Source organism: Syngnathus acus, chromosome 2, assembly GCF_901709675.1.
Source record: "Syngnathus acus chromosome 2, fSynAcu1.2, whole genome shotgun sequence".
Taxonomy (NCBI): domain Eukaryota; kingdom Metazoa; phylum Chordata; class Actinopteri; order Syngnathiformes; family Syngnathidae; genus Syngnathus; species Syngnathus acus.
In genome coordinates, this window is record NC_051088.1 from 22,903,494 (window position 1) to 22,930,571 (window position 27,078).

At 44.6% G+C, this 27,078-nt stretch overlaps 2 protein-coding genes and 1 long non-coding RNA gene across 3 annotated transcripts; 2 read left to right on the forward strand and 1 right to left on the reverse strand.

The window, feature by feature from the left end:
* The first annotated feature begins 4,078 nt into the window (after positions 1 to 4,078).
* Positions 4,079 to 9,847, forward strand: hoxc12a (homeobox C12a). The gene is made up of 2 exons (XM_037240038.1): positions 4,079 to 6,766; positions 7,832 to 9,847. Exons 1-2 carry the CDS (start codon positions 6,094 to 6,096, stop codon positions 8,068 to 8,070), a joined length of 912 nt encoding a protein of 303 aa, XP_037095933.1. The 5' UTR covers positions 4,079 to 6,093; the 3' UTR covers positions 8,071 to 9,847.
* Positions 9,848 to 16,741: 6,894 nt separating this feature from the next.
* hoxc11a (homeobox C11a) lies at positions 16,742 to 19,823 on the forward strand. The gene is made up of 2 exons (XM_037240023.1): positions 16,742 to 18,163; positions 19,277 to 19,823. Exons 1-2 carry the CDS (start codon positions 17,332 to 17,334, stop codon positions 19,507 to 19,509), a joined length of 1,065 nt encoding a protein of 354 aa, XP_037095918.1. The 5' UTR covers positions 16,742 to 17,331; the 3' UTR covers positions 19,510 to 19,823.
* A 6,466-nt stretch (positions 19,824 to 26,289) lies between these two features.
* LOC119119651 lies at positions 26,290 to 27,032 on the reverse strand. The gene is made up of 2 exons (XR_005097372.1): positions 26,620 to 27,032; positions 26,290 to 26,537 (listed from the first exon to the last, which is right to left on the reverse strand). It is a non-coding gene; the product is annotated as an uncharacterized LOC119119651 (long non-coding RNA).
* Positions 27,033 to 27,078: the final 46 nt, after the last annotated feature.

Sequence of the window (27,078 nt, forward strand, 5' to 3'; positions counted from 1 at the left end):
TAAGAAGTTTGCCACGTACTTTGAATAGTAAAATATTTTTTTACACACCATGTGCACCTCGTAACACAATTCCCCTTTTGGTTCAGTTCAAGAGGAGGATTTCGTGAAATAGACGCAGGTGAGGTTTGCATTGAATGATGAGGCGTCACTCAAGTTTTGTTTTCAACTCCCTTTAAAGGCTTAAAAGTTGCTATAGCCTCCGCATAGCTGTCCATTTAATTATTTATTTGCCAAACACACGATATGGAATGAGTATAGCCGGTCAGGAAAAAAAAAACCTGGCTCAACTGCGGTGCGTGTTTTTAGTATCCACCACCTCCCGTGCATGTGGGCGCCCTTGTCCAATGTAAACTTTTGAGTCTTGAAAAGTCCAAAGTTTGCGTTTCACCGCGGCAACTCAAGTTCAGATGAGTTGATTTTAGCCAGCTTTTTCATTTGCACTATTATTACTCTCAATAATCGATACGTGTTTGACACGATGACTATTTATTTTCCTGCCCGGATTTATTTGACGGGAGAAATGTTGAAAAATAAAATCAGCTGTCAAGTTGCAATCTGCTTGGCTATTTGTTGCCTGCGCTCCATTCTTTTTGTTTGATTCTTAGTTTGCGAGCGCCCATGGATATTTTCGGCTTGCTAATTGCAATGCAAGAGGTCCTTATTCGCCTCGCTACACTTTCCAAGTTGTTGTGCAAAAGTTGTGCTCGGCTCGCCTGATGTTAGCCTTGACCATGACTATGCAGTCACTTTGACCTTGACATGCAGGCGGCAGGTTGTGCATAATAAATAAGGGGCTGGACACTGATGCAGGCGGTTTGTTTGTGGGCAAACAAGGTGTTATTTCCCCGTCTAGACAGACGAGCTTAATGACACGCCATAAATACATAAAAAAGGGGAAGTCGGCCGAAATGCTCTGACCGCATTTCTGACCGTCTCTCGGGGCCTCGCATTAACATTTGGTCTCTGCTCTTTTGTCTTTTTGCTCTTTAGACAGAAGGCCCGCAATAAGTGCTTGTCGTTGCTCGCTCGGCAGCGAGCTGTCTGCACGCGATGCAGCGTGAAGGCGTAGCGCGGCGCAGCTTGGACGCAGGGCAGCTTCAACTACTGCGCGGCAGGAGGAGCGAAGAAGAGTCCGTTGTGCTCGGGTGAAGCGTCCAAGGTAAGGCTGCTGGCCTTTTTGCTCCTGTTTTGAGACCGACGCGTTTTCATCCTCGTATTTGCCAGCTTACGAGCGTGCCGACAACTTTGCACAGTTAGTCTGCAAAAGTCAAAGCACCTGTGAGGTATAGGCTGATCCTGTCCATGTTACTTTTGCCATTTGTTTTGCTAAAGTGTATGGCGTGCTCGTGACGTCCCCTCGCGCCGCAATGAATTCTGTTTGAATTATACTATTTAAATCATAACGTGTACATATGTGTAAAACGATATATCTGCAAATATTTTAGCACAAGCGATTAGCCACCTAACTCAAACTAACATGGCGAGAACGTTTGTTTTGGAAGCTGGCTGCACCGTCTTGTGACATTATAGAATGTCTTCATCAAATAACAACTCCAATTGCCAATACTAAGCGCCACACACACACATATATATATATATATATATATATATGTAAATGTTTATTTTGGAAGCTGTTGCGTCTTATGTGACATTGTAAAATATCTCCATCAAACATAAACATATAGTACTCAAATTGCCATTGGGGAGATGTATCTATCTCCCAAGTTTGAAAGATAAATAAATAAATATGTATATGTATCTGGAAAAAAACCCATATATATATATATAAATATATATATTAGTATATATATATACTAGTGTGTATATATTCCATACTGTGTGTATGTATGTATGTATGTATGTATATACACACACACATACATACATACATACATACATACATATACTACAAACAAACTCACTTTGGGCAATAATAGATTCAGCATGGGAACATGTCAACAAGGTGACCACATTGTAGTTTGGGAAAAGTTTGTTTTACTCCTTCTTCTTAAATGCCAACCTCCAGTTTATTTGTGTAATTCGAACTAAAAAAAATTCTACGTGCCCCCATATGTTACATTAGTCTTCTTTAAAGCGTCAAATGCAACTTTACTTCAAGGTTGTGCATTTTAACAATCACCAAATTGCTTTTAAATTTAGGAGCGAGAGCGAGTTTCATTTAGAAACGTGTGTGTGTGTAAGTGTGTTTGTGTGTATGAGTGTGTGTGTGTGTGTGAGTGAGTGTTGTGGTGGTGGAGGAAAGGGAGGGGGGGGGCGGTGAGCGGGGGTGGAGCTGCAGGCCTCCGCGAGAGTCTTGAAAAGGGGTCTGATAACCTCTGGTGGTGACCAGAGGAAAATATCAGGAAGTGCTGCTATGCAAGCAAAAATGGCAGAGTTGCACCAATGCCTGTTGACGTTTCCTCCTTTACACTTTATAATGGATTCGCAAACTATATAGTATATATTATATATATATATAATATTATATATATATAATATATATATATATATATATTCACACAAGCCTTTTCAAGTGTAACCCGAAAAGCTTTTTGAACAAAGAGTACAAGTACAAATGATAAGAAAAATAAATAAAATGCATGTTCGTACACTCAGCAAACGAGCTTGTGAGTCGTTGCTTTCGCTTAGGAACTTGAAAATGCATTCGGAAAAGTCTGCTCGGAGAAAAACCCTTTCCAAAGATTTTGACTGCGCATTGTGTTATAACATGCAGGTTTTTTCATCAAATTAGAAATGATGGCCGCTTGCGTGTGTGAAAAATGTAAATGCGGAAATCCCGTCGTCTAAAATAATTAAAAGATTGATAGCATCACTGCGCTCTGTAGGCTTTCGGAACTAATTCAAATACAACAATTGAAGGAAATGTTTTGCGCTTGCATACACTGGGGAAAATATTCAATTGATCACATTGGAGTTGGTCAAGTAGTTTTGTTAAATAAAACGATGTGCTTAATGCATATACTTAAAGAATCAGGTGATTTTATTCCGTGACCAAATCAAATTTGCCAATACACATGCATTTTTTTAGCAATAAAAATGAGAACTTATTGTATTCTTTTCTATGTGGATGCATTTTTTAACGATAAAATCGAGAACTTGATCCGTTTTTTTTCAATGCACATGCACTTTTTTTCAACGATTAAACTGAGAACTTGACCTATTTTTTTTTCAATGTACATGCATTTTTTTAACGATAGAATGTATAAGTTGACCTATTTTTTTCAGTGTACATGCATTTATTTTATCAATAAAACTGAGAACTTGGTCTAAGTTTTTCTTTGGGTTTGTTTTGTTTTTTTCTCGGCGCTGACGGTCAAGTTCAATCCGACAAAGCGTATAATTAGGAGCCTCTTGAAATGTCACGAATTGTTTTTTGTTGTTGCTTTGGAGTCCTGTAGTATTATAAAACAGCCATTTGTATTCTCAGCCAATTTTTTTTATGCTGATCACGCTCATGTTTTATTCGTGTGCAGACATTGTCCATTGTCGTCATTCTAGTTTGTTGTTGTTGTGGTGGCGGTTTGCGGGGCAGTTTCCAAGCTAATCCCATGTGGCGTTTTCAAGTTAAACTTTAGCACTTTCTACTTGTGTGCATGCCTTGAAGGGAGCTTTAAAGGGGATTGCCCATGCTAGGCCATTATAACCTGCCTTCACCGAATCAAAGAGCTCGCGAAAATAGAAAGAAAGGCCCTTTGTTTGGGGCTATTGCCTCGTCTGGCCACCACCAATGGATTCCAGGAGGCTAATTCCATTATCGAGGAGACGCTGGACTAGACAGTGACCTTGACTGCGTGTCTCTATGCTCCATATACTTGCGGGGCTTGATTTTTCTTTTTCCTTTTTTTTCTTTTTAAAGCATGCATGCTTGGCTTTCCCCCCCACCCCGTTAATGAGAGCAAATGGATCCGTGTGGGCGCCAGCCATGACATCATCCCGAGCTCGCAGGAGATGCCCCGAGCAAACCCCGCACGATAATTTGAAAGTCAAACGCGGACGCTCGGCAGCGGACGCGCGGAGGACGCCCCGCACACGGCCCGCTTCGGTCCAAGGTAAAGAGGCGACTTCAGCCCGCATCTGCTGGCCGGCTGCTCGCGCAGGCACTCACGCAGGCAGGCAGTCACGCAAGCAGGCAGGGCCGTTTTGTGGTCCACGTCACACTGGGCTCTTTGGCTTGTACTATTTTATTCTCAGAGGGGCTTGATCAGGGAGCACTGAGGCTTCTCGTAAGAGTAGCGCATTAGCTGTGATTACAGTTGGAATTGAACGCAGCAGAGCTCGCGTGCGTGCGGGCGGCTGCGTGTAGCGACGCACAACCGAGCACAATTCAGCAAATGGCTTGCAAAGGAGCCTTTCTGCGCTGCCACGTGTCGTGTGATGAGATACATGCAGCATCAGCAAATTTCTGCTCTCAAATGTCTACAGGCTTGCAAAACGACAAAAGTTCCCTTCGAACTATTGCTGCAGTTCTCACATATCACTGCGCGGGCACATTTTGGAGCACACACGCACGTAACTATCACCTTTAAAAGCCGCAGTCTGCACATACTTGTTAATGACATATTGTTACTTGCAATTACGGAAGGGATTTCTTTCCTTATTTTGATTCCGTGCATTTTTTCAGGCCAGATAACATTTACGTAATAAACACGCACGCACACATGTGCGCACGCGCACGCACACACGCACACACAGGCACAAAAGCACAAACTTAAAACACGAAGAGCATAATTTAATCACACATGCCAGAACGTTGTTGTGTATTTGTTTCTAAACATTGACTTGACCAAAGTCGCCTTTTTTGAGTTCAAAACCAAGTTCAAGCAACCGTGAACTTGGCTTGATCATGCATGCGCGCCGCTTTAGCGGTTGCATTTCTTTGTCTCATCCACGTGAATTAATCATCGTTGGAGTTATCTTTAGTAATGCAGCAAATCTGCCTCAACTTTATTTCTTGAAATACTTTTTGCTGTTGTTTCATGAACAATTTGTTGTTGCTGAATTAATACTGAAAGCTACGATGGTTTTTGTGCTCAAAGTGGACTTTGGGCCCTGTTGTAAAAGTTCGTGTGAATGTCTGTGTGTGCCACGGGCTGTTTAATGTTAAATAGTAGCACGGACACAACACGTTGTATCTGTCACTTGTATTTTGTTTTATTTGACTCAAGATGCGGCAAATGTTTGTGGACGGTCGGGAGAAGTGAGTCCACAAATCAAGTAATTAGCCGCATCGGGAAAGTCTTTGCTGTTTGAATGAGTGAAGTGTCCCCTGTTATCCTGTAAAAATCTTATAAAAGAATTGTGAGAGAGCTAACAATCCCACCAGAGTTAGTCAGTGGGGCTTTATTGGACCTATCTGTTCAACTTGTTCGTGTGAGCCGTACTATAGAATATTACGTGAAATACACCCTCTTAAAGTTACCTTATAGAGTGCCCCCTTTCCCGTTTGTTTTTTTTTTTTTTTTTTTTTTTTTTTTTTTTTTTTTACAGAGGCTTCAACCTGCTGACCTCGTCTTACTGTAAATAGGGCAATGAGCATCATTCGTTTCTTTAAAACAAGCTTGTAAAGTTGGGACATCACGACTTCATGTGACAAGGAATTCAACCATAATTTGCTACAGGATGCCACATGCATGCAACCCCTCATTGAAGGGAGCAGTTTTCATGAGATCGAGCATTTAACAAAAATAAAAAATAAAAAATAAACTTTTGCCAGCTTGTTAAGGTATTAAACGAGGCGACAGCCAGCTTTTTTTAATGTGTGACATTTAATGGCGGACAAAAAAAGGCAGACCTGGCTTGTTTTGCTCTCACGATTCAAGTCAAGAAAGAGACAAGATTGCTGAATTTTATAAAAAGCTTTATGGTCTTAAAAAAATAACATATAAAGGTGGGTTATAGAGAGAAGTGGATGTTTTTGTTTTGTGTGAGCCGGAGCGAGTGGGTGGGACCCCGTGGAGCAGAAGTTGGCCTAGCCACGTGGTCTGAGGCTGACCAATCAGACAGCCCCCCAGGTTTAACTATGTTAAATGTCAGATTGCAATAAAGTAGAAGCTGTTGGTCGGGCCCGCGGAAATGGGCGAGCATAATCTCCTTAATCCAGGGTTTGTGGGACCTTTGGTAAACATCCACACTGGAGACACCTTTTATTTCCCCAATTTTCGAGCCTCGGGGGGACAACTGGCGGGGCTGCCGTCTCTCTCCTACCCGAGGAGGGACAACGTTTGCTCCCTCCCGTGGAATCCTTCGGAGCCGTGCAATGGATACTCCCAGTCCTACTTCAGCAGCCCCGTTTCTATTAACCCCTCGTTCAACCGCTCGTGCGAGATCAGCAGAGCGGAGGAGGCCAAGTGTTACTACGGCAACGGGGCCAGGGAGGCGTGCGGCGGCGGCGGCGGTGGCGGCGGTGGCGGCGGCGGCGGAAGCTCGGGCTCGGGTGGCCTCAAGCGAGAGGACAGGGCGAGGGACGCATCCTCCTCATCCCTGACATCCGAGCACGGGATGCACGCCGGTCTCGGCGCCACCACCGCCTCCGGCGCTTCCGTCTCGGCCGCGGCGTTGGCGGCGGCCGCCTTCGCCAAGTACGAGTACGGTAACGAGCAGCTGACGCAGGATCCTCCGTCCTGCCAGTCCATGGAGTCCGACTCCAGCTCGTCCCTGCTGAACGAGAGCAGCAAGCCCCCATCCAGCGACACGCAGAGCCTTGTGTCCCCGGGAAGCCACGCCAACAACATCGCCGCGGGCGGAGGTGGGTGCTCTTCATTTCACATTTTGCTTTTGTCGTTGTTTGTTTGGCGTCGTCGAAGCTAAGCTGCATACGCGTGCACGAGTGTAGAAAAGCGCCAATTAGTGCTGCTTAGCGTTAATGTTGTGCGGGAGGCTGCTGCAGCAGGACCTGCGTGGTGCGCATACGCCACTAGGGGTTGCCCTAAAAATAGTCCAGGCAAGCGCCATGTGCTTTATTTTCCGCGTCCACTCCACCGTGGAGCTCCCTTTTTCCCGAAACGGCAGCATCTTTGTCACCGCGCTCCCACGCACGCCCGCCCGCTCGCTTGCACGGGTGCATGCACCTTGCCTGCCTGCCTGCAGCATGTGACTTTTGTCTTGGTGGCGCGCCCACGCCCGCCCCCGACGCGTTTTTATTAAAAAATAACCGCAGGGATAACAAATATCAAAATAAAATAGCCACCAGAGAGACATCTTTTTCGCTCGACTGCCGCCTAACTAGTTTACTCTCTCTTGTTTTTAATGACTTGTAAACGGAATTAATATCTGTTGCATGTGTACTCAACGCTAATTTAACATGACCAGAAACAGGCAAATAAAGCAAGCGCGCCTTCATTATCACGTTAATGCAACTTTAACTGCGACAATAAAACTTTGTGCTGTGCCACAAAGCACCCCGCTGCACGCCGGAAGAAGATGAGCAATGAACACGAGCAATGACTATGATTTTTAGCCTGTAATCCAGGCGTCCTCTGCAGGAAGGCGTCAAACAAATTCCATTAGGCTTGGCATGCAGGAAGTGACTGACTCCAGGTTGCATAAGCATGCATGCAGGCAGGCAGGCAGACAGGCTTCCTAATTTCAAGCAAGAACATTTTGCAAGAAAATAGCCCGAATTGCGTCTGTTATTATTTGCGGCGCTTATACGTGCATGCAGTGAGCCGCCAGTAAGATGACGCCCCTCCAGACTCCCCGTAACCTTGAAGGTGACCGTGATTTTGCGTTATGCGCCGCCGCCGGCTCCTGCTCCTGCTCCGGCTCCTCACCATCTTTGCCCTCTTCCTCCTCCTCCTCCTCCTCCTCGCAGGTGCCCCGTGGTACCCGATGCACACGCGGACCAGGAAGAAGCGCAAACCGTATTCCAAACTTCAACTGGCCGAACTGGAGGGCGAGTTCATGCTCAACGAGTTCATCACCAGACAGCGGCGGAGGGAGCTCTCCGACCGGCTCAACCTCAGCGACCAGCAGGTGAAGATTTGGTTCCAGAACCGCAGGATGAAGAAGAAGAGACTCATGCTGAGGGAACAAGCTCTGGCCTACTTTTAGTGCTGACGATGCGGCTGCAGAAGGTGAATCCACAAGGCACTCAAAAAAAGAAGGAAAAAAAAATCAAAGCAAAAAAAAATCGCCAAACCTTCTGTGCTCAGGTGGTCTTCGAGTGCATGCACGGCCTCTTCTTCACCTTTCCAATGAAGCTTTTTTTTTTTTTTTTTTTATATAGCTCTGCAGCCTTCTCCTTCCCTTTCCAAGCCGGTGTGTGACATTCAATCAATGCTGTTCATCGCACAAATTCGGGGAGCTTCAGACAAGTCGGCTCCCCAATTCGACGGAAACGAGCCAAATTTGACATAACATCCTCAGCGACTTTTTTTTGTGTGTGTGTGTGTGTGTGCGCGCGCGTGTGTGGACGAGAAACGAAAGAGGGCTCGTTTTGCTCACACTTCCAAATTCGGGAAGACGTTCAAAAGAAGCGCCGGCACTCGAGTGCATGGTTGCGTCCACACAACCACTCCGCTGATGTGAATCAATAACAGCACGCACACGCGCTCTCTCGCGCGCGATTTGTTTAGGCGATATCATCGTTTGGGCCACGCATTGTGGGCACGTTCACGGTCACGGGCAGCAAGCGTGCAAGTGCGCATGAGGAGAGGCACGCTGGACGAAAAGTCCGACAAATGTTAGGAGGCAGATTGTCCATTATGACTGCGCTCGTCTGCTTCGGTTGTACTATTTCCTTTCGATTACCTCTTAAGAAATGCTGCATGGATTAAAAAAAAAAAAAAAAAAATCAGTTGACATAATGGTTAAATAAAAAACTCCATGCCGGCATTATTAAAATAAATATAGATGCGTTTCAGACCTGATGGTGCCATTCGAACGGGCTTTTTTTTTTGGGTTCCAGGCCTAAAACATCGTTTCAGAATTTCTGGTGCTCATGATCTTAATGCATATACTAACACTATGAATAATGACGATGAAGTGTGTGTGCGCGCTCCATTAATTGTCGCGGGACGATTGCAGTGCGCCATCTGTCCCGTCGAACGAGTAAAGTGTAGCAGTGAGCGGTGTATTTGCGGCATGATATTAATGTGAATTTACTTCAAGTCCTTAAATGCGGGCGGCCCACTTTTCATGTAGGTGACGTTTCTCTTCCACTCTTCTCTCTCTCTCTCTCTCTCTCGCTCTCTCTCTCTCTTTCATTTTCGTGTCCAAAGCGAACCTGTTTTGCTCAGCAAGCAACAACAATGTCTTATTGTTGACGTTCTTCTTGGAGCGAGCGAGCGAGCGCGCTAGCGAGCGCGCGAGCGAGGCCTTGCTCGTCCTCCCTCGGCGCCCTCGTCCTCCCTTTCCCCCTCCTCTTCCTTTTCCTCCTCCTCATTTGCCTCCTCCCGAGGAGCAAACTCGTGTCAAACTTTGTCAGGTGTAATTGTGTGGATCGCTGATCCGCGCACGGTGCGTTCTTGCTATGTCATGTCGGTGCTTTGTTTTTTGATGGTCTTGAACAATAATGTCGCATTCCATATACAGCCTCTTTGTGGTCGCGTAGGACTTGCAAATGTAGGCCTGTCTCTCTCTCTTTCTCTCTCTCTCTCTTGATATATATATATAAATATATACTGCCAAAAAGTTGGATACGGACAAAAAGTATCCCGAAAATGTTCCGTGTCGTAGTTGTTTGTCCCAATGATGAATTCCTTTGATTTGGTCACGCCTTTGCATTCCTTTCTTTGCGCTTGTAAGGATTGCTCCATTGTCTTGTATAGTCCTAATGATATGAATGTATCTGCGTACGGTCTTCAATAAACACAATTATTGCAACGTCGCTCAGTCTGGTCATTGGCCTGAGTGCGCGCCCGCTCGCCCCCCCGCCCGCGTGCGTGCCAGCGTGCGTGGGGATGACGTTAGTGCAGGAACCTGAGCTGAGCGGTGGCTTACTTCCGAGGGCATGCATGCAGGGCATCTATCCTTGAGCGGCTTTCTTGGCACCTAGATGCTCATTCTGTGAAGGAGCACGCCAGGCAGGTTGACAGACCCCGCTTTTTATTGGGGCCCCCTGAATACAAAAGTAGCTATACGACAGAGTTGCATGCGCACAAAACAAAACGCAGTCCTCCGACTTGGCTTCTTCTGATTTTTATTCCATTCTTTTAACATTGCACCCTTTCAATTTGAACTTAATATGGGTACTCTACGAGCCTATAACGGTGTAGCTAAACATGCAACAGCTCTGTAAAGTCACTAATGGGGTTACACCCCGGTGCTCCATAAACAGGCCCAGTGGACCCACTCTCCTTTTTTTCTTTTTTACACGCCCACCCCCCCCCCCCACCCCCCGCCCGCCCCCCTATCCCCTGGTTTGCACCGGAGGTAGGCCTATTTGCATATTAAGCGATTGGCCTTGTATGGCGCGTAATTGTGCAACTAGCAAGCTCTTCCTACTGGCAAAGGCAAGTAAAACAAAATTGTTGATTGTGGCTACTTGGCTCGAGGGAGGCGCATGCACGTATTTGTGTTCAGCAGCCTTTGTTGTTGTCTTTTCGGTCCACGCGCACTGGCCATGTCCTGCCAGTGTTTCGTATAAAACTACAGCAGCTTTTTTTTCCTCTTGAATTTCCCTAATTTCTTTCGGTGCTCGTGAACGCGTCTGAACACGAATGGCCGTGAGCAAATAGGCGCTGCTTTTCTCAACTTCTTTTTTCGTTGCATGCTTTTTGTTGCATTGAGTTGTTGTCACTTTTTTTTTTTGTTATTTACAAGTGTCTTCCAGACGACGCCGGAGGAAAGTTGACGTCGAAATTGTGCAAGTTCCACGTTGGAATAGTTGCTGCAGCACATTGTGGGGCGCAGATGATGACAAACAGCTGGAAAGCTGCTTCGTCTTCACCATGCACGTCAAATTCCCCCAAATATATGTTTTGCGTTTAAAACCGAAACCCACGTCACGCGCGCCTTGCTCCCATCAGAGGTCCACGTTAGGAAAAAAAAATAGGGGCGATATCACTTTGGTTCAAGTGTAATTTGAGGAAAAGCTGTTTTTGAATTCCACGCATAATTGCAGCGTTTGGCTCAGCACGGCCGTGATTGCAGTGCATCTTCCACGGCAGTGTCAAATGCGCAGTTGGCCGTGAAAGAAGATAAAGTGCAGGTGCCTTCATATTTGTTTGTTGCTGCCTTGTTAAATGGGCCGCCGCGCGAGGACAGGCAGCTGAGCGTCATGGATGCAAAACGCTCCATGCAGCCTGCCTTTCGATCGCACTTGCATCGGGCACCTTTCCAAACATGCAGAAGCCAAGGTCAAACAGGAGCGCGCGCGGAAAGCAAAACCACAGACGTTGAATGTGGAGCACCAAAACAGCGCGCGTGCTCGCGTCCCGGTGCTAATTAGTAGCATTCAGCTTTGTTAAAATGAACAATAATCCATATAGAGGGCGTTTTGACGCTTTTGATTGTTTGGTTTTTCCACACGACGTGACTTTTGGACATCTTGGCGCATTCTCGCATTTTGACTTGCGCATGATGTCTCAACATCCAGTTTTAACTAAATCATGTCGGCTGCAACTAAACTTTAATGTGCATGCATGCCTCAATATTTTCATTTGCGCCCTGTCGAATGCTTTCTTGCTTTTTTTCTTTTTCTTATTATTTGCTTGGCCTCCTCCTCGATGATCTTATCACGCAGAATCTATAATATCAGCTTCGCATTAGGCGTGAGTGCAGTTTGTGGAATTTCACCTTCCACCAATAAAAGAAAAGCCCTGTAAAGAAAAAAGAGAGTGTTGAGTGCGGAGAAACCTTGAGACTGCTGCATCCGGATTGTAAAATGTGCGCGGTGGGGAACAATGGCAAGCTCAGGACTAAGTTTGACTTTGAGACTGACCAAATGTGTTTATGGCGGCCTGTCTCCGCGTCTCAAAGGTCAGCGAGCTTCACGGTGCCCTTCGCAGAGAACTTGTGGTCACGTGGGCTGCGTGGGCTTACTGACCTCCCCACCACCACCACTGCCCTTTATGGCGTGGAGATGGCCACAAAAACAGCTAAGAAAAATGCACCACACTGTTGTTCTTGTCCGGCTGTGTGTGTGCGCGCGTGCGTGCGCGTGTGCGCGTGTGTGAGTGTGCGTGTATGTGTGTGATAAATAGTTTTGAAAAGGGAGCGCGAGCTCCTGCATGTGACTTTTGTCCTTTGCGGTGTCATCGATTGATTGTGACATGATGTTTAGATGAGTTCTGAGATGTGCCATGCATCTTCTCAACAAGCTTCTTTTTTTTTAAATGACTCTTTCACTGTGTGCTGTCTCCGATCGACAGAAAAAGAAGAAAAACACGTTTAAAATTGATCCACCTGGCGATTTTACAATGATTGGGCGATCGATTAGTTTTATTTTGGATTCTAAAAGTAGCGCGACTGCGCCGACTGCAGCTGCAGCTCTTTATCAATTGCTCCATTTAGGTTACGTGTATTTTTTTCCCTATTACGTCGTGCGCACAATTGGAAAGTATAATAGGCGATGTCATTGCTGTGTAAAATTTCGAAATGTTGGTGTGTGCATGAATGCCCCACCAACAAATTCACCGAAAGAGAAATTTACAGCATTGAGCTGAAAAAGTGCCATTTGTTAAACTCACTTTTGTAACAGATGTCAAATTAATTGAGCAAACCAGGCAGACACAACAGTTTTTATTTGCCTGCAACTTTAGCAAAACCATTCCCGAGCTCTCGCCCAAGTCAATATCAACATCTCAATCGGTGCTTTGTCTCTGGAGGTTTTTCTTTCTTTTTTTTCGCTCTATTTTTGGCGTGTGGCAAAAACAATTTGACCCATTTGTACACTTTGGACCGTCTTTTAGTTTTGTCGTCCTCCGTAAAGGTCATAAAGACAAAAAAATGGACTCCAATTATTGCCACTAACTCAATAGCCAACACTCTCAAATGAATACAATTAAATAATAACGAAGTAGGCATGAAACATTTTTTTAAAATGTTCTTTAAAAATGTATATTTCAATTCGAATGCACCGATGACATTTAGCGAGTTTGAACGATTTGGTTATTGTGGGGGGGGGGAAAAAATCCCGGCTTGTATTTACGAGGGACCACTTTAAAATATAAATGTTTGACATTGAATGGAAACAATGTTGCATGGCAGCACAACAAAGCAAATAACTTGTTTGCTCCCAAACTATTTGCCGAGTTGGTTTTAGTTCTCTCTTGAAGTTAGGTCAATTACCTATGTAAAGTTTTGTTGTTGAACATGTGGCAAAGCCACTTTTTACATTAGCAAAACTTTAAATATTTTCGTCAAATGCCCATTTTTTTAAATCTCGTGGAAGTTTGTTACCATGAAATTTTCTTTTTTTTTCCCAGCGCATTTATTAATTTGACATTCGTGTAATTTGCCAAACTGAAATGTATAGATAGATAGATAGATAGATAGATAGATAGATAGATAGATAGATAGATAGATAGATAGATAGATAGATAGATAGATAATTCAAAAAAAATATTGTGGTGTTGAATCTTGGTCTTCTTGTTCACAGCATGTATCATCTTTCCAGTAATTTGCGCAATAGTTTACTTAAATAGTGCCGAAAGTGATAAGCAACAGCTCCAAAGTATTTTCCAACTTTCTACAAGATGTACAAGTAACTGTCAGAATTAGACAATTGTAGAAATTACTCTCTTAGTTATAGTAAACAAACTTTATAGTCATCTGCGGTCATTGCTCGTGACGTTCTACCAAATAATAATAATAATAATATTAAATACTAATAATCCTACTACTAATAATGAAGTGAAAGTGCGTTTTTTAAGCACTTCATAACGGAGGGAGAAATCCGCTGGCTGTGGAGCAGGGCGCCAAACGCACGTCACTTATCTTGTGATCTGATGTTGCCTAAACCGCAGAGGCTTCACGCGTGGTGCCTTCACGGCAAGTTCATTTTAAAAACACAGACACACACACACGCTCACAAGAGGCCCTTTGGTGCGGCTTGCAAATGTTCGCAGCCTCATGCAGCCAAGTTTAACTGGCCGACTTACATCCAATTAAAGTTATCTGGGCCATGAGGGGGTTGTAACGCGATTACACTGGCTTTCCCCACTCGAACAGAGGGCGGCCATTCCGCTGCCTTCGTGCGTGGGTCAGCTCGTGTTTTGGGCTAGTTGGACGCCGGCGGGCGGGCGGCTGCATGCTTTCAAAGCAGTCTTTATTTCGGAGGAGATGTTCTTTCCACGAGGGTGGCACCTTAGCAAAACACTGTCATTATATACGAGGAGATTGCAAGCGATACATTTTACATTCCACAGCGTTGCTCATAAAGGCAGCAGCGCGTCGACGTGGACCACACCTTCTGCGAGCAGCTCTCAACAAAGACGTGACGATGATAATATTGCACAATGGCTCGCATTAGACAGCATAAAAAAAGAGAAACAGAAGCTATGGTGCTTTGGCGTCTGCGTATATTGATCGCCTGCCATTTCTGTGCAAACAGGCTGCGCATTTGGTGCAAGCAGAGGCGCCGCGGCGGCCGCCGCCGCTGCTTGTCCAGGGTCCTACTGCGAGCGGAATATCAGCTGCTGTGAGTCAGCCATCCAAGGAAATAAACACATGATAAAGCTCATTCTTCGCTAATCTGCGCGCACCAGTGAGGCGATAGGCGGCCCTTAAAAGCCCCACTAGACAAATATTTCCAAGTGATGGACGTTTGCTGCTTCCGTTTTGACACATGATGACAAACGCCCCAATGTAAATGCTGCAAAAGGCCGTGCGAGACTTGCAACGCTATACTTGGCCTCAACCTTTGCGCACTTTGCAAGTCGCGCTCTCAATCTTCACACCGGTTTTATTGGAGCAGCGTCACACGTTGCGTGTATTTTGATAACTCGGCTCGACTGGCATTGGACGGCGTCAAAAGAGCGGCTTAGGTGTTCCACACTTTTCCCATGCTTTCAACCGCGCATGTTTGTCTTAACCTTCAAAAAAAACGCGCTCCAATTTGACACTCCTCGTTGTGATTAAAATGCAGTCGAGCGCCGACGTAGCAGTTTCCTGACATGGCGACCGATACTTTGGAGTGTTTTGTTGTCATGCGAGCACAATCTCCTCGTCGTTAGTGACATCCAAATTCCCCTCATTCTCAGGTTTATTGTTTTTCTTTTTTTTTTTTTTTGGAGGAGGGGGGGGGGCAACAAAAGGATTTAGTGTTACTGGAGCCATTGCGAGTTTTATGGTGGACGTATAGAAGCGAGTTTTAGTGGTCAAATTCAAGTGCTGTGTCTGGACAGCTGTCTGCTTTCTTTGTACTTGCAGGATGCATCACGTGAGCCCACCTTTTGTCACCAAGGGCACTAAAGAAGCTAATGCCATTGCCACCTTTTGCAAACATGCAAGCCAGGGCAACTCTCGTTGTGCCAAATCGGAAAAAGTTCTCCTATAAACGCCATGTGCAAGTTTGGCCTTCACAAAATATTGGACAATAATTCAAAAGTCTGCTGCAGGATTTAGGAAGTGTCCAATAATCATAAACAACGGGCCATTATATTAATTCCACCGTGTGATTGTATCTGTTAGTCTATAAAAAAGTGGAAGACTGCCCTCAACAGTACAATGAAAAGTTTACAGCGACTCAGGAAAGAACAAACAAACGCATCTTTTCAAACCACTCGTTAATTTATTTAAAATAAAGCAAGCAAGAAAACAATCACCCCCCCGCTGTTTAATGTCCACGTCCTGCTGCAAAAAATACAAATCAAATAAATAAAACAAAACAAGATCGCAGATGCATCAGCTGGGACTTATTTACTTTTAGAGCCAAATGTCGAAATCAGGATTTTGTTCACAAAGCAGACAAAGTGCACACAGCGAGCACATTGTTGCACACCAGAAACACATTTCGATGACGCATTCGTTAGCCCATTTCAAACCTTTCTCCTCTTGCCACAGCACTCTGTGCATGCGCGGGTACCTGCAAATCGCAACAACGGCAACAGCAATAATAAGAGTAATTATAAACAGATTTTTTTCTTCAGACAATGAAAAACTTTTTAGCTGTTACCTGCTGCAGTTTCGACTGCTACTCAGTTTCCCAATATAATAAATAATAAGAGTAGTATAAAAAATAATTCATTAATAATAATAATAATAAAAATAAAAAATAAATAATAACAATAATAGTAATGCTAATGTCAAATAAAAGTGTGAGCTTCAGCAGGCGCCGTGTTGTTTGCGTGAGGAGTGCAAGCGAGACATGGTGTGCTTGACGGCTTGTACTTTGTGCAACGATTTCCATGTTTTCCCTCCTGAATCAAAGCCGAACCACATCCAAGTGCATTGTTGTCCCTACATGACTTGAACAACAAGTCCGAATCCCCCCCCCCCCCTCATCTAAAACGGCCTTTATTAGGACTGAATATGTTGCGCCAAAGTCCCTATCCGCACCTGTGTTTAGTGTTGACGCTTGCGCAACAGGCTATAGCTCGCGTGGCCGCCACTCTGGAAATTAACATGCATGGCAATCAAAAAGGAGATCGGCGTCGAAATGGTCCTGACCGCAATACTCCCACCTGCACACAAAAAACAATAAATTAAAATAATAGCTAAAATCATAAAGTTTTTAAATTACAAGCAGGCTTGAGCACATTTCTGATGTGATGGAATTGTTGTCGGTCACGGCTTGCCCAGTACCCCCACCACCCCCCTCCCCCCACATGCAGCTTGCAGCCACTTTCCAAAGGCGTAACTTCTCTTCCTGTGTGTAAATGTCAATGTCAATAATGCTGTGGATAAAATGTCATGTGCAGGAAACGTTACAGGAGATGACCACGGTCCTTGGGTGCAATCATAACAAGAATCCGAACAAGAGTGATCATGACGAGAAGAGTGCGTGGAGCCTTGTTACCTGTCCGTGAGCGCGCCGGCCTTTCCGTAAACATCAACATATGCGCACAAAGTCTCCTCGTGTCAAGGCAAATCATATACACGCATGCTGGTCCTGATTTTGGTGCTTGTATATGAGAATGATTGGTTTGATCCCCCCCCAACATACACACACCCCGTCTACACGCGCACGCACGCACTCACGCACGCAGGCAAGCAGGCAGGCATGCACGCACACACCCCAACCCCCTGGATGTAGCAAGCCCAACCACTCCTACATGCAACTCTTCCAAATTGATATATGACAATATCTACTTTCGATCACGTGTCCGCCCGGCGACTTAGACGGATTGCGCGTCATCTCGCCTTCCCCAATTTTTCTGTAGTGCTGCAGCTCGCATCCAAAACATCTTTATCGACGGAGCGCGAAAGATGTTTAACTCGGTCAACCTGAGCAACTTCTGCTCGCAGACACGCAAGGAGCGCACTTCCGACTTTGGGGAGAGGACGGGTTGCGCGTCCAATCTCTACCTGCCCAGCTGCACCTACTACGTGCCCGAGTTCTCCGCCGTGTCGTCCTTCCTACCGCAGGCCCCGTCGCGCCAGCTCAGCTACCCGTACTCCGGCAACCTCTCGCAAGTGCCGCCACCGCCGCCGCCGCCGGTTCGCGAGGTGTCCTACGGGCTGCACGAGCCGGCCGGCAAATGGCACCACCGCGGCAACTACGCGTCTTGCTACTCGGCGGCGGGAGAGGAGCTGGTGCATAGGGACTGCCTCCCGCCTTCCACCATGACGGACATGCTCCTGAAAAGCGAGAGCGCCTACAGCCAACACCACGCGCACCACCACCACCATCACCACCACCATCCGGGTTCCAACCACCCGTCGGCGGGCTTCTATTCCGGCGTGGCCAAAAACAGCGTCCTTCCGCAGGGCTTCGACCGCTTCTTCGAGACGGCCTACTGCAGCAGCACGGACAATCAGACGGAAGCCAGCTGTTTACAAAAGGCCGAGCTAGTGGGGAAGCTGCCGGGCGTCGGCGGCGGTGGTGGCGGCGGTGGCGGCGGTGCTGGCGACCCCCAGCAGCGGCGGCAGCAGCAGCAGCAGGAGCAGCCGCAATCCGCCTCCGAGCAGGACAAAGACGCGGACGCCGACGCGGACGACGACGCCGACGCCGATGAGGAGCACACCAACTCGGGCTCTTGCACATCGTCCTCTGCGGCCACTAAGGAAGCCAGCGGCGGCTCCAAAAGCAGCCACTCCAGTACGTAGAAGCTGTAAAATGGGGGAAGAGGTGAAGGGAACTAGCCCGCTGTTTTGTCGCTCTCGTTTTATGTGCACTTTTATAAGCATTCAAAAGGATTTTATTATAAGCCCACAAAAGCTCTTTCTTGCAATGAGAACAATTTTTACGATGCTGAGCCTCTTCAAAAAATGACCATGTTATACACACTCCGTGCTGAGAGGCTGTGTGATTTCTTTTTTTTATAAAGAGACAGCGCTATTGTGACAAATGGTAACTTTGATCGTGAACTTGCATTGGGCGTTTTATGAAGGGATTTTCTTTCTTCTTGTTGTGCCCACCGTACATGTGTAAAACCCAATTGGGCAGAACATTGCTGTTGGCGTCTTGTGAAATGTCTTTTCGAAAACACTGCATGGCTTTTGGCCGCCCTGCATGCACGTCCAGGCTGCTGTGATCCACACACACACACACACACACACGCACGCATGCTTGCTCATTTAACACAACTGACTCGCTGACACTTGGACTGCAGGAAACGGCTATCAGGACAAATAAGCAAAAGTAAATAAAGTTGCTATGATAGTGCTAAAAAATGCCACCCCTCCCATACACACACACAGTAGCCATGTTGCTGTCTGCTTTATTCGGAATGCATCTTTATATTTCAAGGGAAAAAACAATTACCAGAAAAGACTATTGCATGTTCCCCAGTTACCTGTTTGATAAGAACTTATCGGTCCTGGGAGGTGCGCAAAGGCCATTGCAAATGTGGCCAAATGCATTTCAACACGGTGCCAAGAGTGTGTAAATTGTTGAGTTCGGCTCCAGAGGAATGCGAGGGCACATAATGCAGCGAAATGCTTTTTTGCTCTCGTCAATTTAGAAGAGATAAACACGTGCTTAGATGCTGTCACTTGCTCTTATTTACTCCAAACGGTTGGCATATTTTACGCTCCTGGCTTCCATTGCACTGGTGCCACGCGCACGGCTTTCTGACTTTATTTACAATATTAGTATTATTATTTTTTTGCAAGCCTTGTTTCAGCTCATTAATTTTGGCAATCTTCCTTTCCCCATCTCCACGAATGTATGTTGAGAAATAAAGGTATTATTATTTTTATTTTTTTGCAGGCACCCCGCGCACAAGGAAGAAGAGGTGTCCCTACTCCAAGTTCCAAATCCGCGAACTGGAGCGAGAATTCTTCTTTAACGTTTACATCAACAAGGAGAAGCGTCTGCAACTTTCCCGCATGTTAAACCTCACCGACCGCCAGGTGAAAATTTGGTTTCAGAACAGACGGATGAAGGAGAAGAAGCTAAGCAGGGATCGCCTGCAATATTTTTCGGGCAACCCCTTGTTGTGAGCGCCCCGGTCCCTGCTGCCTGCCCGCCTGCAGCGGTCACAGTCTCGGTCAGTGGCAGCGAAAGTGGCCAGCCATCTTGTCCACTCGCGTCGAACAATTGCAAGCGTGGCCTTCCCAAAAATCCTCCGAGGGGGCGCCCACCATCTTTCGCCAATGTGGGCTTATTTTTTTCTAGGCCTGCGTGAGGTTCAAAAACATTCATAATTAAAAAAAAAAAAGTTGCCGTTTTCTTACTGCGCACGGGTGGCGGTGTATTTCTAGCTGGTTCTCAGAAAAAAAAGGCCGATAATAATTAAAAAAAAAAAAATCAACTATGCTGTTCTTGAAAGTCTCATTTATGTTAAATTCTAATGTGCACAAATAATTATTTGTTTAACAAAATGTAATCATTTGAATGTTTGCCGGCTCTCCCCTCTGGTTCGTGTATATAGCATCTCATTAGAATTACGTCCCGGCCGGATAATATCTAAGGCTATTTTTTTTCCAAGAAGCGATGACAAATGTGACGTCCAATCTGTGAAAAACACACACCACACACACACACACACACACACACACACACACACACACGCACACGCACACGCACACACACAGGCGCAAATGCACTTGTAAATAAGTCTGCAATTCTTCACTCCACTTTCTCCTTGAACAGCTTTAATACCAGTACTCGTTAAATTATTTGGTGCTTTGGATTCCATGGTGCGGGGGGGGAGCACACTGTGTATCAATAATCCTATAATAGCTATATGAAATAAAGTCCAAGCATAGAGGCAAAATGGGTGAGGACTTTTCTTGTGCTTATTCAGCTCTTGCATGCATGTGTTTGAGCCCAAAATAGCATCTGAATGTCTCGAGTGCGCCATTTCTCTCCAGACGCCTCGCTGTGCCGTGCTCGCGTTGAAGTGCGGATTCGTTTGGGCTCGACTTTGTTTGCAGGCTATTTCCAGTCGTGCTTTCAAAAGAGCAATGCTGCTTTCAAGCAAAACTGGAGAGACAGAGGGCGCGATGATAAGCTCTTTTAGTGGCCACTAAATGGAAGCCCCACTCTTGTTGTCCAGTCTAGACACTGCCATAAAGACGCAGGCACTAAATGGCTATTTTTTTCTCTCTTTCTCTTAATTGCACCTTCTGTTCTGGCCAAAAAGGCGTTCTCTTCCGCAGTAAATAGTCAACATGCAAGGCTGCGTGTCCGAGGGGGGTCGCACTGGCCGCCAAGAGCTTTCTGTTGCGAACGTGAAGATATATAGTTTTTTTTTTATTTTCGAAAAATAGATATAATGCCATTTTGTTTTGTTTTGTTTTGTTTCATTTCATTTTCGTTTCGTTTTCGAATAATGTTATTTTGGGGGAAAAAATGGCATTATATGTACTTTTCGGAAATAAGAAAAACTTTTTTGTTTCTTTAATTTATTTGCATTTTATTAAACCTACAAATGTATGTATATATATATATACATATACATATATATATATATATACAAAATATATAAAATGTAAAAAATACAAAATATATTTATATACAAAATATATTTCCAATTTTTGTTTTTTTTTTGCAAAAAAACCCCAAGTTCCCTCACATTGACTTAAGTAGTTCGCTCCCAGCACTAGAAGGGTGTCCTGCAAAAGACACCCAGCTAGTGAACATGTCATGTCGGATTCTTTTTTGCATGCACGTGATATGCACTGGAGAACATTTTAGAATAAAATCTAGTCTTTGAACTTCAATAATGTCAAGGCCTTCACCTTTAACCCGCTGCCATAAAGCAGAATCAAGGACCCCCGACTCTCACAAGCGCCCTCCCTCCGTCCCTCCTTCGCTAAGCCCGGATGTGAGTGTTGTGTGTGCGCGTGCGTGGTGGAGCCGGCCAATGAGAATGAGTGGGAACAGAAGGTGGAATGTGTGCAGGATTCAACTTTGACCCCTCGCCTTCCAAACTACAGCAGGTAACGTACGTGCCCTACTTTCGGACATTGTGCAGTAAATAGTCTTGATTGTGCTTGTGACGTGCGAGACTTTCTCTTCACGCTCGGCTTGGAAGAGACAAGACTTCAAACACACATCGCAGCGTGGTCCTGCGTGTGTGTGTGCGTTTTTCCGCGCGCGTGGTGGTGGTTGTGTGTGTGTGTGTGTGTGTGTGTGTGTGTGTGTGTGTGTGTGTGTGTGTGTGTGTGTGATGGGGGGGGGGTTCGCGTGTGTTTGATTGCTGCTGTAACAATCTGTTCTATTATCTGTATCTTACATGCACGGTTAAGTGTTTAATTCTGCATGAATACGATTGACTTTTGGTTAACAGTGGTCAAGCTTTGTATTATTCGGGGGCGGGGCTTGTTGTGTCCACGTGACCTCTTCACTTCCTGCTCCCAATTGGGCATTTTTGCTTTTTTTTTTTTTTTTTTTTTTTAACAGTCAAGAGCAGCTCCGATGCGCATAATCTCGTCAGGATGCAAGTGAAGCGCGTAGGGTGGGGGCGGGGGCTCGGGTTAGTGTGTCAAAAGCACACACTAACAGAGATCAAGGCTGCAGGGCACCCCCATCCACCCGGCCACTCCCTCCAACCTTGGCCCTGGATCATTTGTTGATCCTGCTCGTAGTGTTGCCTTTCTTTACCACACGGGGGCACCCCCCACCCCACCCCACCCGCTCTGTTTTCTTTCCCCCACGGGATGTTGGTCGTGTTTCCTGATGTGGACGGTGACGTCAGAGTTGAGCAAAATGACTCTTCACTTGGACTTTGCGACCTGCGGAAGGGCGGAATGTCACTCTGGTTTTGTGTGCGTGTGTGTGTGTGCTCTTCGTGTTGTGGCGGGACGCAAATGACCGCGTGTGTTTTTATGTGGGAGATTAAACCTTCAAAGTTTCTAGCAAAAGAAAATCATAAAACTGAGACGAGGCAACCGCCAATCTGTTTTACAAGTGCAACCCACACCGCTGTAAAAAAAAAAAAGTTTCTTTTACTTTGCTCAATATTTATGATCTAAAATAAATTAAATAACATCTTACTGGTGTTGTGCGGACCCCGTTTGTGATTTCGAATGAAAATTTAGCAAAAGCATATATAGAAACCTGAAGATAATTTAAATCCCGTATGTATACACATACACTAGTTATTGCCTCACTTTTTTGACATTTTTTGGGTACCCTGCATGATTTTGAGTCTCAGTGGTGTAGGTCAGGAAATAATCAGTTTCTTGCCTTGCACTTGGTAGCCCGGAGACCGGTATTATGCAGCAAACGGCCATATTTGCATTGAGTGTTGAGCGGTGCGGCTCACTGCGTGTGTGTCGCACAAATGTGCAAGTAGCGGGCCGATGGCACTCTTTTGCTGCTGGCTAGCCGAGCCGCGCCTCTAAATATCTTTGCCAATTGGATTGGTGCGAGCAAACGTGTGCTGTGTGCCCTCTTTACTGCTGCGTGCAAATTTACGGCGCACGCCAGAATGTGCGTACAGGGCCTTGTGCAATGGAGAGCACCTGATGAAATGAAACGCACCTCTGCGGGCAGCAGCAGATCACCCGAGAAGAAAACTTGCGAGGGAGACTCGACAGTCTCACCAAATGTAAATGAGGGCTGTTTGTGCAGCAATATAAGATGAAGCTCCTTTTATTGCATCCAACTCTTTATTGCCTCATAGAAGAGGATCGCTGCTGACGTGTGAGCAGTGCACCCCAGTAGAAAAGCATGACAAGTCATTTTCATTTGTATTTACTAAAGGAGGGAAAAAAAACATACTAATTTATTCATTGCCATTTAAAGACCCGCGTGCAGAACACGGAATCATTTTAATGTTTTTTTCCTCATGGAAATCTCTGAAAACGTGAAAAAAAAACATTTTTGAAGTAGGAGTAGTTAATTGTCTTTAATATTATTTGCTCCTGTCAATTTTGCGAGGCGACATTGACTGCTAAGCAAGCACACTGAAGTTTCGTAAGCATAAAGGAAGCTTGACATAGCAAAATGTACATTTTAGTTAATCTGAAAAGGTGTTCAATGACCTCGCAGGTTGAAGGTTTCTCAAACACACACACACACACACACACACACACAAATATATATATTTATATATATATATATATATATATCAGGACTGGGCAATTTAACGCATTCATTTTGCATTAATTCACAGTTTTTTTTAATAACATTATTATTAATTTTTTTAGCTCACATTTACTCGGCTCCTTTTATTTCTTTTATTGTGAAAGTCTGTTACTTCCGGCTGCAGCAAAACAAGGCAAAAACAACAGTATATATGATCAAAAACAATGTCATGATTGTGTTGCCATTGTCATTATTATAACAATAATAATATCAATAATTATTATATTATTATTATCATTATCATTATCGTCATTATTATTATTAGTAGTAGTAGTAGTTGTAGTAGTAGTAGTCGTAGTAATAGTAGTCGTAATAGTAGTCATGGTAGTAGTATATTAATTTATATTTTAAAAATAGAACAAACAGAATGACATTGATGGCCGTGGCAATAAGCTTTTTAAATTGAGATTTATTGTGAAAATTTCATTTAACTGCTGGTGGATGAATATTGTCAAAGGTCTTAGCCCAGCAAATGTTTTGGCACTTTCATTTATATGGCTGTACATTAAAATGAAACACTACTCGAATTTTGGGGGGTTTTGTGTAACCTCTGCCTTAAAAACCTAGAAACCTGACCTAAAAAAAAACCTAAGAAATACATATATTTATATGTATGTGTTTATCAGTTGTTGAATTTATCATTTGAAAATGTAAACACGTGCAGGGATTTATAGAAATCAAAATGTTGCACATGACAATATCTTCCCTTATTGTTCAAAATTGGACCGACCCAGAAAGTTGGGTTCATTTGACCCAAATTTGGGTTATTTTTTTGCTAAATGTGTTAGGTTGCTTTGTACAAAAAATGCGTGTTTAGTCAATTTGACACAACTTCTTGACACAACTTCGTTTTATGGGTGATTTACAAAGTATACATCGGGCAACGGGCGGCCAATACACCCTGAACTGGACGCCCGCCATCGCAGGGCACACACGCACACAAAAAATGGGTTGTTTTGAGCAAAATCCTGGGTCGGTCCGTTTTTTAACTCAAATCGGGTTATATTTAATTCTGCACGAGATGTGTATGTCTGTTTTTCTGCTTTAAAATGGTATAATAAATAAAAATAACCAGATTTTTTTAATGTATCTTTTTAAAAGATGGTACAACCTTATTTATATCGTTATATTCTGAAATCAATTTGTCATATTTAGTGCACAAATGGGTTTACTCCTTTTTGTCTCGCTCTTTCTACATCCATCGTGAGTGTATGACGTAATCGTTCCGCGTCTGCATGTGCCTGAGCACACTGAGTATAGGAATGTGACTGTAGAAAAAATAGCTGCCTCTCAATGAATTACATCACACACACTTGAGTGTGCATGGGCAGTGTCTCGTGTCATACAACTTGACCGTCACGTGTTACATTACAGAATCAGGCTTTTCTTAACTTTAGCAATTCTCAATTTTCTTCTTATTTAGTTTTAATTAGAGTGGACGAGCCTTTCAGCGTGTGTGCGTGTGTTTGTGTGTTTGATTGAGGGTTGTGTCTCAACTCAAAATAAGTTGTTTGCATAGCTTTGTGATTGGCGTCAGTGACACACACTCATGAGAAAATAAGACAACAGACATTTGCATTTTGGACAATGTTTCTCTGGTTTATTTCACAACGATCACATTTAACTGGCAATGCGCGTCAATGTGAATAAAAAAATATGAATGAATAAATTCACGTTGTCCTTCAAGTTTCCTCAGTCTGCGTGGTGCCTGTCGAGGATTTTTAGGATTCCTTTCTTTTGTTAATCTGGTGCAACTCGTTTGAACGCGTCCTGCGACTATGTAGTAATTGTATTCGTGGAAAAAAGCTGGAGAATTGTATTGAAAGTCTATGACGGAGCTGTTTGGCACCAAACAGCGTGTTACTCGTAGCTGCAGTGAGCGCCGGTCGAGCTGAGCTGCGTGCATGCGCTTGTCATGCGCTAACCACATTGTTCAACATGCTGCATGCATGAAACGACGAGCAGCGGGGGTTCCAATTCAAACCGAGTCGACACACAACACACACGCTTATGTGTCGACAAATCGCTCAAAACTGTTTCGTCACTTCGAGTCAAACCAAAGCAAGCAACAGATGATGCAGTCTAACGCGCGTCGATGATTTTTCATGTATTTGTTTCTTTGCGTGTTTGTTTGTTTATTTGTTTGTTTGTTTGTTTGTTGACTTTACAGGCGGCTCCCAATAAATAGCTTACTCAAAGGTCTAATAGACGCCAAATTGAAAGCACATTGCTCAACAAAAATAATACGAGTGCACATAACCATGGCTCAATCATTTCATGTGTTTTGTGAATTATTTATGAGGTTGTAAACTATGTCAACAACGAAACAAGCTACAACAAAATTAGCAAATGTGTTACTTTAATCCTCAAGATCAATCATGATGATATTAATGATAATAATAATAATAATTAATAATAATAGTAATAATACGAATGCAGTGCTATACCTGATCCAGCCCATCATTCACTCGTTTGTTTGTCAAACAGCAAAGTCGACTTCACGAATTCAGGTTGTAAAAAAAATAAGTCATCAATGTAGTCGATAAAAATAACTGATCTATCAATGTAATTTGGTGCTACGTGCAAAATGGGAATGATATATTCGGATGAGTAGACTCTTAAAAGTGATAGGTGAAAAACAAACCAATATGCGTTAAAAAATTGGACCGACCCTAACTTCCCTGTTTTTTTTTTTTTTATGAATGAAACAACCCCAAACAAATGCGTTTTTTTTTTTTTCTCGCAAAGTCCACCCGTCCTTGGTCGGTCCAATTTTTTTAACCCCGCATTCTTAAGGGTGTGGTGAATACTTGACACGAGCACCCGCCTCTGTGTACAGAATAAGTGAAGGCCAAGATAGTTTGAAAAAAAATACACAACACAACATCGTCTTATTCTTCTCGTTGTGGTTTGTCATTTTGAGAAAGCTTGCCTGCAGAAAAGAAATATTGCATATTCTCTGTTAAATCGAATCTTACCTCGCCGTGTGACAACAAATAAACAAAGAAACGAACCAAGCATGAGTCGCGTCCGTCAGACTGTTTCCCGTCCACTTGTCCTTCGAAAGCACGCATTGTGTTTCGAGAAAAAAGCTCGTTTTGAACTTGAATGCCGAGAAATGGCGGAGGGGCGCGAGCCACTAAGTTGCTGTGCAAATGTTTTGAGCTCGAGGAAGCCTGAGTAGCCCGCCTTTGTTCGCCAAGCTAAGGCCTCGCCGTGCCTTGCCGTTCCGCAGACGGCCACTGGGTGTCGCTCTTGCTCCACGCAAGACACCTCACCCTTCCCAACTTGACCGCGCTGACGTCACGGCAGTCTGGAGCATCAAGGCCACTTCCACGCCGCTATTGGTCTTGAAAGTCACATGACCACGTCTCCAAGCATCCATAATTATGTTGCTGATATATTTTTTGCGCCCCCCTCCTCCCCAAAAGATGTCAGCATCCCACTGTCCTTATTGTGTCGGGAGGGTCCGC

Excerpts from the sequence above, each read along its gene's own strand:
- hoxc12a (XM_037240038.1), top strand. The coding sequence starts at position 6,094 with ATGGGCGAGCATAATCTCCTTAATCCAGGGTTTGTGGGACCTTTGGTA. Across the intron at positions 6,767-7,831 it reads CAACATCGCCGCGGGCGGAG|GTGCCCCGTGGTACCCGATG; the intron begins GTGGGTGCTCTT and ends TCCTCCTCGCAG.
- hoxc11a (XM_037240023.1), top strand. The coding sequence starts at position 17,332 with ATGTTTAACTCGGTCAACCTGAGCAACTTCTGCTCGCAGACACGCAAG. Across the intron at positions 18,164-19,276 it reads CTCCAAAAGCAGCCACTCCA|GCACCCCGCGCACAAGGAAG; the intron begins GTACGTAGAAGC and ends ATTTTTTTGCAG.